Source organism: Tauraco erythrolophus, chromosome 21 (genome assembly GCF_009769465.1).
Source record: "Tauraco erythrolophus isolate bTauEry1 chromosome 21, bTauEry1.pri, whole genome shotgun sequence".
In the NCBI taxonomy this organism is placed as follows: domain Eukaryota; kingdom Metazoa; phylum Chordata; class Aves; order Musophagiformes; family Musophagidae; genus Tauraco; species Tauraco erythrolophus.
In genome coordinates this window covers 2,869,186-2,882,092 of record NC_141485.1, presented here as the reverse complement: position 1 = coordinate 2,882,092, position 12,907 = coordinate 2,869,186, and the positions used below count along the sequence as shown (strand labels likewise).

At 40.8% G+C, this 12,907-nt stretch overlaps 1 protein-coding gene across 1 annotated transcript in view; it reads right to left on the bottom strand.

Moving 5' to 3' along the window:
* BCAS3 (BCAS3 microtubule associated cell migration factor) overlaps window positions 1–12,907 on the bottom strand; it is a 363,717-nt gene that overhangs the window by 196,843 nt on the left and 153,967 nt on the right. Inside the window, exon 21 of the mRNA XM_086624898.1 lies at window positions 988–1,088. Coding sequence (XP_086481024.1) covers window positions 988–1,088 — 101 coding nt within the window. The remainder of the gene's footprint in view (window positions 1–987; window positions 1,089–12,907) is intronic.

Below are 12,907 nucleotides of genomic sequence, written 5' to 3'. Positions count from 1 at the left end.
AAACTACAAAGATTTAACCTCATACGAAAATATTCCACCAAGCAGGATCATTTTAAAGCATGACAGTGTTTGTATCTAGCCATAACTCTGAGGAATTATCAGGGTAGGAAATGCAATAGTTGATAATCAGAAAAAGAAGGAAGTAAACCAGTTTATCTACCATTTTTATGTTAAAATGCAGTAAGCATAGCACAGATCACAACTGAAAAGGCATCGTCATTTTGCCAAGCCACCTTCCTTTTACCCATGTCTGAAAAGGGCCATGTCAGGAGAAAAAGGCAGAGAGAGAACTTTCTGCTGCCAACTTAAACTTCCTACTTCGTCCTGAACTTCCCAAGGATGTGACTTGTTCCAGTAGCGATGGGCACTTTATATGGTTTTTAACATAGTTTGTATAGAATCATAGAATCATAGAATGGTCAGGGCTGGAAGGGACCTTCAAAGGTCATCTAGTCCAACCCCCCTGCAAGGAACAGGGATATCTCCAACTAGATCAGGTTGCTCAGGGCCTCGTCCAACCTGGCCTTGAACGTCTCCACGGATGGAGCATCCACCACCTCTCTGGGCAACCTGTTCCAGTGTTCTACAACTCTCATGGTAAAAAATTTTTTCCTAATATCCAATCTGAATCTACCTCCCTCTATTTTAAAACCATTACCCCTTGTCCTATCACAACAGGCCCTCCTGAACAGCCTCTCCCCATCTTTCCTGTAGGCCCCCTTGAGGTACTGGAAGACCGCTATAAGGTCACCCCGGAGCCTCCTCTTCTCCAGGCTGAACAGCCCCAACTCTTTCAGCCTGTTCATATAAAATGTAAAGACCATCAAATTCTTACCGAGTTGAGTCAGCAGTGAAGTCAGTTTTACACACAGAAACACCCATGGCCCACTGGAAGTTTACGTTCCACTTTGAGGAAAGTTGTGAATTTTACTTCCAGTGGATACTGTTAGTTGCACTCCTGAGCTGGAACTGCCCCCAAAAGCATACCTGTGACAGCCACTCTTCATCCTCCTGCCCGCTGTGGTCAGACGCTAAGCTGTCGTATGACTCATGGCGAGTGATCGGTCCAGGGCTCCCTGGTGGAACCACTGAAAAAATCAGAAAATTTTTGAAAAATCAGATTTACTGTTAAATGCCTTTTTAAAAAAAAACTATTTAAGTAAGTTATTGGTACAGCAATGCAGATATTTTCCTAAATCTGTGACAACATGTTGCAGCACAGAAAGAGATCAAATGTTGACATCACAAGTGATGAAAAGATTTCTGTTCTTTGACTTCAATATATAAATACAGCCACCATGATAACCCAATGGGCTCTTCTTTTAACCTTAAGTACTCCATAAACATAGAGAACAGTCCAATACAGATGACAACCAACTGTCTTGAGGAACTGAACACCAAGAAACACCACTGTCAATGATGTAAGCCTTTCCTACAAACTTTTCAGAATTTGAACTGTTCTCAAGCACACTGACAAAAGCTGCCCTGAGGCACTGGTACATGTACTGACTTCCAACACCCAGTACTTCCAAGACTTCATGAACTGAACTGTCACTCTCGTTTTGACATTAACGTAGTTAATTTAGAGCTGGCTTCACAAACAACTTGATTTTTAGGATGTGACTTTTTTGCAACTTAATTGGAAGTGCTTCATTATCATCTTAGTGTCACCTTTTCATTACAGTAGTGACAATGTATTCATTCAGAATCCGTAACAAAGCAGAGTTTGATGTTTAATTGGATACAAAGACTAAATACTGAGATTATTTTACTGGACAGTAAAATACGAGAAATTCTGTATTCAAGCGCTGCACTGTATTATAGAAATACTGTATAATAATTTTGGATAGATAAGAAATAACTCTTTTTTTTCAGCTGCAGGTGACACTGATAACTAGAAAGATGTACTAGCTCGAAACGAGGGACAAATCCACCATACGCAACAGTCGAGAGACAACCTCCAAGAAGCCTACAACTTCCAAATTCCCGGATGTCGGAGCATCTGCTTCCTGTCACTACCAGAGATGCAAGGCTGGGTACCTTTTTGTTTTGAGCCCACAGTGCTCATCAGCAAACATTTTTTTGCAGCACCATGAAAATCCTACATCACTACAACTGCTTAAATACCTAAGTCTCTGCTGTTTTCAAAAGATTGGTACAAATAACCTCAATTCACGGAGCAAAACTAAGTTTTGTTCCTCTATTCTCTACTCCCATTTGTCTTTACATGGACTCACTGCAACGGAAAAATGCAAGTTCTTCAGCTCTGCAGGCTGCACGATATGCAAACCCACTTTTAAAACAATTACCATATATACATACAGCTTTGGGGAAAATCACAATTTAGTGTTCAAATGCTACCACAAAAAAGAGAGAGAATCGTAGACTCGTTATGGTAAAGATTAATATTCCACGATTCCTGGTCCTTGAGTCATTGGAACACGTTAGCAAAGCTCACAGTCTTGCTATTTTACTTTCCATGGCAGCAGCTTAACATCGCTCTAAAACTTCACACTTGAGAAAGCTGAAAGAGTTTAGAAAAAGTAAAATGCAGGCGAGCGCCCCAGACAGTGAGACAGGTGGTATTTTTCATTTTCTTGGACCTGCTTACTGTCAGGGACCTGTTGGAGGCCTGGATTCAATACCAAGAAACCATACCCACTTTGAGGGAAGAGCAGACACCACAAAAGCAAATTAAAAGAAGCAAATGCAACAACGGTATTTTTACTTTGGTAAAACAAGAGAGTTTTATGCTATAGCGTTAAGATATCGGACAATCCTAAAATTAGAACTGATATTTTATATTCACATAAGCTAAAAATGACTCAGTTTTGAAAATTGATTTTTAAAAACTGTATTATTAGAGGGTTGACCTTTATGTGTCAAGTTTCCATCCACTACAAATTTTTACAACCATGTTGTAAACCCCTAATAATAGGAGTTTATAATGGCAAAGCAGACACAATTGCAACCATAAATACAGAATGGCGCCTCTATAACATAAACAGCACAGGGTTTTCATAAATCCATACACTATATGAAATGAAGAGATTTTCATCCTGTTTGTATAAGTGGGATTCGGAACCCAACCTCAGCTACGGAGCCATTTCTAACACCTCTGTATCGCAGCGTGTCCTTATTCCAAAACCTACAACATACAAAATTCAGTTCAGGGCCTAACTATTGAAGAATTATTTAAAGTGCTATATACATTAGGACATATTCTTACAAAGTGTCAAGCTTTTCCCATGAGGTACTAGACATCTGCCATATGCATTGAAATCAATACAATCTGTGCCTGCACGTACGCGTACGTCCACACCTCGGCAACCACAGATGCTACTTCAGCATTGTGTGTTCATGAGTTTTCAAGACAATATAGAAACTATATTCATCTGCTTCACTACAACAGCGAGAGATCTAATTCAACCACTCACGGATGCGTCTGCCTTGCCCTTACCAAACTCATATTAAGAAAATACCCACACCTCCCAGATTACAAACAGCTGACACGGTAGAGTAAATACCTGAGTACAAAACCCTAATGCCCGCACTTCTCCCTTACAGGTAAAGTTTATATTTGAAACCAACAAAACAAAACCATTATCCTGACACGTTTTGCTGTTGCCCTAATCTTCCCCATATCTCCTGACTCCCCGACAATAAATTCTCCTGCCTGCAGTAACGCCTGTTTCGGAGGGCACAGCTGATCAACTGCAGACTTTCCTCCCATTGAACTCTGCTAACAAACTGTTCATGACTCCAGCAGATGTTTTTGCTTTCAAACCAACAGGAACTTTATGGACTGTTCTGAATTTTTTTTGTTCTTTCTGTCCCAGGGGCAACTACTAGAGCTGTCAAGATTAGGGGAGCTGCTATTCCGCAGCGAGCTGCAAGCACGCCAGCCCAGGGCAGCACCCACCCTACTCTTACGTTTCACCGGAGATTCGAGATGGCTTTGCAGTGAAAAAGAAAACTCGAATTTCAGAAGAGTTTTGGTCCCAGGCTGTACGCCTTTTCCCGAGGAACCCCAGCTTTGCACAGGTCTCGCCGTAACACACGTTCCAGGGCAGCTTCGGCGCGCGGCGTTAACTCTTTCAACCCAAAAAGTGACGACACGCCGAATTCCACGAAAAAGCTCTGCCTTCGAGTTCACCCGCAGGGCAACAGTGATAAAGCCTTAGCTGAGGTCAAACCTCAGTAATTTATTTTGCTATTTAATAAAACAGCGTTTATGTACCACACCTATCACAAACGCAGGCATTTAAAGAGAGTCTGGTTTTGATAGCAGGATCCCAGAACGCTGGTCCCAGCCTCACCGCAGGCAAAGCGAGCTCTACTCCCACTGCCCTTAGTGGGAGCATGCACTTTTTTCCAAGATACAACCTTATAAGACAAGTGATCCTTGCTGGAGATTTGCCATCACTGCACTGCTTATTACAGATATACATATGGCCATTTTTTTTTTGAGTTAAAAATGGCCTTGAAGTTATAGGAACAAATACGTTCTAAAATCGTAAACCCGATTCTTTCTTCATTTCTGGGTCACACACCTCTTGCACTGGTATCAAATTCCAAGATGAGATTAATTTAAGTCCGCAGGGACATTTCCAGGAATTTGAGCTCGAAAGTAATCTTTTCTCTTGTAGCTTAATTCTTTGAAAATCTGAAATCACAGTGGAAATTATGGCAGCCTCTTACGCATCAGTGAAGCCATTCTTATGCTGCTACACAGGGGTTTTTCCATTTCCAAAGAATTTCACTGTAATGCAGAGTGGCAAATAAGATAAAAATTCTTCTTTTCCTTGCACTCCTGTAATTTCTCTTTCATTGGGAAAAAGCCACAAAAGGCACACATGCAGACAAGGAGCAAGCAACCCTTGTCGCACAGAGATACTTCACTGGCAATTACAGGTGTTTTGTACCTTCCTAAAAAAAGAATTTCAATGCTTTTTGTCTGAGCTACACCAATTTTAAAGTTTTTGCTGTTCTTACAGCAACACCTGGAACAAACATATATCAAATATCAGAAAGCAACTGAGTTTGTTTTATCTAGAAATACCCAAACGTGAAGAAATCTGTAAAATTACGTGAAGTGAAAAAGTACAAAGAAAATGAGTGTTTATTAAAAAGTTAAGGTGAGAATTAGGACATAAAACTTTTGTTTATGCAGCATAACCAGACATGAGTTTCTGAAGTCTGCTTACAAAGGCAAAGAACATCCAGAAGCAAGCATTCAAGGGCACTTTTTAAAAATTGGAGTGCTACCTACAGCAGGAAAACTGCACGGAAGTGACTGCGGAGACAAAAGTTTCACCACAAGCCAAAACAAAGGCTGAAATGCAGCTGAGCCCATATTCCTCTGGAACTCCAGGACCTGATTCACACAGCTGAATGATGAAGTATGAAAAAAAAAAAACAACACCATTGTTTTGCAACTTTGCCATGCTATTTAGTGACAAATGAAGAAAACAAACAATTTATATTAGCCTCAAATAATTTGCATAGGCATTCCTGACACATGAGCGAGACCTACACAAATACACACGCTTGAGGAATATTGGAATTAACAAACAGTGGGTTTGTTCATTGATGGGCTAATTATACAGTAAATACCTAGACCTAAGACAAGTCTTTATTCACTCAAAGATTATAAATTGTCATCTTTCAGCAGCATAGAAGTGTTGGAACAAAGAAACACTACAGCTCAATGGTAGTGTGTGCACTTATGGCTTTAATTTGTGAACAATAAATCATTAGTTTTACTTAGTTTTGTGTACTTCTTGAACCGAAAGGTTTTCATTTTCTCATTTATATAAATAAGCTTTACACAATTCCATTTAATTGAGAGTTATATATGAAATTTCCAATGTGCTCTTCTCTAAGGGATGTATGTTTGTCCAAATTAAGTGCAAACAAAGGCATTTGCAGACCATAAAGACTATTTGTTCTGCGCTGCCTGCCGTACACATGCCTGCAGACACACAGAGAGCTTTCCTTTATTTCAACTGAACACACAAAATTTAGAATGTGAAATGATATTCCAAAATCTAGTAGAAACAGAAGCAATGTACTCTTAACTAATTAATGAAGCCTGAAGTCTATCTTCTGTCCACATGCAGTCTCTAGTGATGTCCACGGCAAACAGGGATGCGGAATGAAAATTACATATCCCTTGGTTTCGTACAAATCGCACACTAACATCTGATTTTGATGCTTGTTCTGTGGTTTCCTAAGTTATGTTTAAAATGATCATAGGTGCTTTAGAGACCTGAGGTAATCACGTGCTTGTCAACAAGCTTCAGGAATACTTTTCTTAAAATTAAGCACCACAATTTGAATGATTTACTTCATGCTACCTCTGGAACTGCTGGCGCATTGGTTACATCGCGGTACCCACGACAAGTAGAATATGACAGTTCTGGCTTAGGTTACACGTGGTCACTTCAAATTTAATAGGTTCACCTTTTTTCCATCTTATAGATGTGATCTCACTTCCATCAGAGCTTGGTTTCAGTATCTCACAATCAGATTTGCCAAGTCCAACAACTCCTTAGCGAGTTTTACTGCCCGCGTGTTCCTAAATCTGCTCTTAGAGCACACAGCTCTGTGCCTGCTGGCTCCACCTCTGCTCAAGCTTGACAACAGAGCGAAGATCAGCTTTTCATTTCGGACCGAACGCTTACAGTCATGTTTCGAATAAACTGTTTGTACTTTGGTGATATGCTCTATGTATTTTCACTTGTGGCTATATGTTACTGTGCAGAGTTCTGGTTTCAATGTGTTTTTCAGCTTGTAAACTTCTGCAGGGCCATGCCACGCAAATTAAAATATCCTCTTTTACCCAAAACGTCTCCCCACTCATTTTTTTCCCCATTAGGACTTTCTGAGATTCTTGTATGCATAAACATCATAAAATTATGCTAAAAAAATCCCAAAAAACAGGAGTTTAGCCAGCCTAACCCTTATTTCACACCACCAATTGACCTACAGATTTATTCATTCATTATTTGTACATTGCCCAGAGTTTATTAGGTGCTTTATAGACCATCCATTCTCTGTATCAGCACTTTAATCTTAAAGTAATAGGTAGGTCTATAATCGGGATATGAATTCTCCTTAGATTTTCCCAGCGTTGATGACGGCTTTACTTGCTCCTTACTTTACACTGGTCTGATACTGAATGGTCTGGCTTTTTTTTTTTTTTTTTAACCCTTAAAGTTGCTGATTAGGTGTTCAGGCTTCACCATTACTCCTGGTTGCATTGCAAGACTGGTATACGTTCCCTGTGCTTAAGTCCAGCTTCCATTTCTAAACTTCCCACAGGAAAGCAGTCAGGTACAATGAATATTAAAAGCTGAGCAGAGCTAGAACCTGATATTGCTCACAGTACGGAGTATCTTCAGACTGTTCAACACTTTAAACACTCAAGACTGTGAGCAGACTATCGATTCTGTACCAAAGGATAACATATATATTCCTTCCTGAGTTAAAGAATAATTTCAACTGCACGAACCTATGGTGAAATCCATCTGATGGCCATCTTTAAAGAATTATGGAAGAGGTAACTATTTCTATAATTCACTGACTTCAAAAGTATGTTTGACATTATTGTCGGGAAAATTATGTTAACCATGGATTACTGTTACAATCAAAGTATGTAGTGAGAAGTCAAGAGGCTTAGTAGTAAATTTTCAAAGCGGTGCGTGGGGATTTACCCGTTTGACTCCCATTAACGTCAATAGGAGTCGCACGGCTAAATCCCTGTACACTGCTTTGAAAACTGACCCCTTCGTGTTGATGGACCTCTCTCTAAGAAGTTCCAGATGACCATGTAAGAATAGTAAAGAACTGTTTCAGCATGTGCCCTTGTTCATTATTGTTGTTTGTACACATCTGAAAGTATTTTAATTCCTAGACGCAGAGCTGTTTCCAGCATTTAGTTTATAAAATATGGATTAGGATGGGCAAGTACTCAGTAATCTGATGAAGCCAGGCACATGCCCAGGTGTATATGTGCACCAAACACTTAACATTCATCAGCAGCATCCAATGCACCTTACAGAGTTAATTTCTATCCACCTCGTCCATATTATTTCACAAACACCAATTATGGCTGAAGAATGTACCATGATTTATTCCACTGCTCATGTGCAATGATGCAGCAGTTTTACGAAATGACATCTGCCCCGTTCCTATTTACCCCAATCAGTCCTATGCTCAGTCAGAAATTAAATTTGCTTCCCTTTACCACTTAATCCTGTTTCCTGTAGGGAGCAGGAAGTGCAGGTTACAGTTTTAGGGAAACTTCAGTTTTCCCTTAAAAAAGACCATGAACTACAATTTCATTAGAAACATCTTTTCTGGAATGGGAAGGTGATCCAAATTAGCTTGCAATCTGTTATGCCTCCAAACGTAAGAAGCAAACCTGAAAATTCCATTTTCACTGTTTGTGACTACCGCCAGCAAACCTCAAATACCTGTAACAATTTTGTAAGAGAAATGCATGCTTGGAATCAGTTTTACCTGAAATTTTTGAACTGTAGTCATAATAAATACAGCTCTCTCTAAATACATATATTTTTAACATCTGCTACAGTTGTAAACACAGTAAAAAATTCCCAACATGAAATACGTTTTAAATTGCCAAAATTCTTTACAACATATTTTATCTGTATGACTTATTTTCATATATATACACACACACTCCCCTATATTTTCATGTAATACTTGGAGAGAATAACTGAGTCGAAATAAACACTTAAGAATTAATCCCCTGAAATGCTGAAATTTATTTTTCTGTATAGAGAAGTCCTCCTCAAAATTTCAAAGAATTCTAAGTTATTGCCCAAGGATCTGGATTTTTAAAGGACATCTGCACAACTCCTTTGAAACTACTGATGCGGAGACCCAGGAAGTTCTTTTTCAAAGCATGTTGCATTCTTTTCTTATATGGCAATAACAAAGCAGAATTTCATGAAAACGATACACTAGCTAGAGGCAAGTTCAAGCAAAAAGAATAATAATGGCAAATTGACAATCTAGAAAATATTATAAAAAAATCCTCATCTGGATAAGAAGGTTAAGCACACACAAGTAACTACGTGAAGCTTCAGCTGTTTGCTGGTTGCACACAAACCACCAAAATAACAACCCAACACAGTTTGCCATTTCTAAGCGGATTGTGCCAACAACTAACAGCGGCTCAGCTGAGAGTAGTGGGGAAAAACCCGGCGGAATCATGGAAAAGTCAGATGTCTGTGATCAGGGAGTCCATCTCCCAAAAGGCTGGTTTTACATCTGCCCAGCTCAGGTGACGCAGCCCCCGTCTGCCTTCCTGCAGCGCCCGTCTGCGTCACTCCGACTTTTCACGAATGCTGTGTCCTTTCCGGCCGTTTTAAGCCCATAACACTTGATCAATACAGTTTTGTGGAAAGTCCCTCATCTGTGGTGCACAGGTACATCTGGAAGGCCAGCAGTTCGGGCAACATTCATGTGATCAGTGCAGAAAACTGCTGGCAGTTTCAAATGTTAAAATGCTCACCCACACACCACCGCTTGTTCCGACTCCTCTCCAGGCTTCGCTGCACGGCAGCTCATATAAACCCAGGTGGGCTTCACCCACTTCAGGGTAAGGTCAGAGAGCTTCGTTTAGGTGCCCCTCATTGCTGGATTATGTTAAACTGGCCAGCTTTGCTCTGAAGTGCTGCCGGTGCTGCTGCAGAACCAGTAGAGCCCAGCAAAGACACAGCAACAGGCAGCCGAGAGCACCAGCTGCCGAAACGACTCCGAACTCGCGTCTGACCGTGCCCGTGCGGAGATGTCACAGAAACGGAGCAAAAAGGCTTCGAACACCTCGTAACTACACGGTAACGTACCTGTGGCTACAGGACAGGCTCTGGTTTTGATCAGTTTTATTATCTGAAACCGAGCTCCGTTGTGATAGACATTGAACATACGCATAGCAAGATACAGCTCCTGCCCCACGGAACATGCTACACACACACTGCAGCTACCTATGCAGTGGGGTATATACCATAACGTATATCCTTTCACATCAGGGAGAAAGAACACACTATTAAATACGCACACACAGAAGAGTGCAAGAAGAAAAACGGAGGTGGAAGGCTGAGAAGTGGTAGAACACTAAATCTAATGATCAGTCCCAGTTCATTAGCCTGTTACCGGAGCACCGTCGCGCTCTGCTGCGCACGGAAAAAGGCTCTCCGACCAGAGCGACCGGATTCCTCGCTGTGTCTGCGCCGCGTCACTCCGACGGCAGCCGTTTGGCTACGATTACACACATGGTAGCTTGTTTTTCACAGTATCTGTCTTCACAGCACATATCCACACAATTATTTAATACACTCACTGCTCTTACCCTCATTCCTTCTTTCCGCTGCACAATATTCACTAGCGCTACGTATGGAATTTTTACTTCCAGCAATGGAATGTACGAAAGGAATACAAAATAGGCCATAAAGAACCGCAGTGCTGCTCAGAGACAAAAGCCCTGCTCAGGGTGCACAGCTTTCATAAGAGGGAGCAGGAAGTGCAAACATGATGTCAGAGTTACAGAGATTATCTGTATAAATTGTGTTATCATTTAGCCCAAACAAACAGTGAGGAAAGGCTAACCCCCTCCCTTTGAAGACAACAAATAGTTACTAAGTTTGACTTCCAATGAAAGCCATTTTCAGTAAAACACAAGATATGTGCAACAGTTGGTCCAGAAATGAAAATCTGTTGTAACAGCCAAAAGTCAAAGGCAGCTATAAATACAGACCTTAATCTTTTCAAGAATCCCTTAACAAAGTCTATAAAACTGATTATATCTTCAGGCCTAACGCAAGTGCAAATTCTTACTCAGAAATAAGTAACAGCCCTGCAAGCATTACTTGCAGACCAGTACAGGAACAAAGAATGAGAACACAGAGTACTGGTTTGAAGTCTAACATCGTAGAATATGAATTACGTTGCATTTAGAATAAACAATTAATGAGACAGCAGAAGTCTCAGCTACGTGTCCATTTTTCCGAGACAGAAACAATTTCCAGAAGCGGTCAGAGCGGGATAAAGAAACACTGCATCATTCCTTTTAACACAACAGAAATGGTCTTTGATTATTTAAAAGCCAATTGCAAAGATCTGTCTTCAAAACCTCCTACTGGAGGTTTAATAGCAAAGAGGTGCAAGTACACTTACCAGCAACACTACAGCAAAGTAGGGACTTTTGTTTTAACAAAATCTATATTTATACGATTACATTTCCTATGGTTGAGGGCAGCTGTAATTAATGGATTTCCCTCCCTCCCCTAATGCAGTCATTTGTCAATTTAAACACAGAACGTCCAATCAATTTTGATGTATTTAGTAAGCAATTTGTCAAAGAGTACTGCATACCAGTTAATAGATTAATTCTTGTCATTGGCCTCCTTGTGACAACTGCAGGCCGTCTCCATAAAATTGGTCCTGATGAGCCAAAACTCTTGCCCGGAATGTGAAGGTGCCCTTTCCTGAGCCAGAGGAGAGAAATCCTATCTCAATTTATTCCACACCTTTTTTGGGCGGTTTGTGGTCTGATTTCAAGACTTTTCTTCGGTAATGTGTTAATTGTCCACGTTTCAGGTATCTCAACTACAGTCCGTTCCTTCAGTGCAATGCAAAATTGAATTCGAAGAGGAGGGGTAAGGAAGACGGGAAATAAGAAGTATGAAACAAGGATGTAGGACTTGCAGCTGTGATGCAGAGTTACCTCTTTTCATTGCAATTCCATTACGTACCAAGCACGTGTCTGTACGAATTCAAACAAGCAAAAATGGAAGGTAGAAAAACATGGGTTAAGTCAACCAAATATGTAAGATTTCGGGTCATGGTAATGGAGAGAAAAGTATTCATTAGAAAAAAATCTGAACGCAAACGGTGGATTGTCACGGACATGAAAAGCACACCTTAACAGCATGCTTCAAGAGTTCATACTACCAGAAGCATCTTAATTCCTAAGTACTAAACAGCAGGAAGCAAGTAGTATTTAAGGATAAGTAATGATGAAACTTGGCAATTCTCCGAAGAATGCCAAGTCCTTCACATCCCAAGTTCCTGTGGACACCAGAAACCCTCCTACGTATGGATGCAGTGCCTCACACAACTCTCCTCCCGTGGCCAGGTCTGCTGTGACGGTCTAACTATACCCGGTGATGGTATTTATGTTACAGGAAAAACATCGAGGGTGAATACAACGTGACTTACAGTTCCTTCCTCTGTTGTGATTAGATTTAGGAGTTGCTCAAATCACAGGCAAATAAAGAGGGAATACCAGACACACAAATAAGGTAAAATATTACTTATTAGATCTGAGAAGGGTAGGAGAGAAATGTCTAGCACCTCACGCCCAGCACTGAAGACCTGAGGACTGTGATACATCTGGGGCTTTGCGGGATGAATCCTGACGAAAACAAAAGTAAGACTGAAATTTGCTCTGCCAGAAAGCAAGGAGATCCTCAGGACTGATGATTTTCACTCTGACCAACTGCAAAAAGCCCGAACCAGTTTGGAGCAGGATCCCGATGCTTCCTGCAAGCCAGCGGGTTGTGGAATTTAACGTGCAAGTCCACTTTCAACCCATGAACTTATGGAAAGGTCCACATCTCTCCCTACCCACTTCCTCACCAGCCACGGCCGCGATAAAGGGCTCAGGTAGATACGAACCGCGTACTCTGATCCAGGTTTCTGCAGCAGATGTCACAGATGACCTCAAAGCAACGAAACAGCTGTGCTAATCCACTTACAAATGCCCTTGGGATAAAGGTCTTGGACACTTGTTGTACAAAATATTTCTGCAAACAATGGTTCCTTGTTAGCTGTGAATGTAACTTGGAGATTCTTTAAAAATATCAAAAGCTGAACT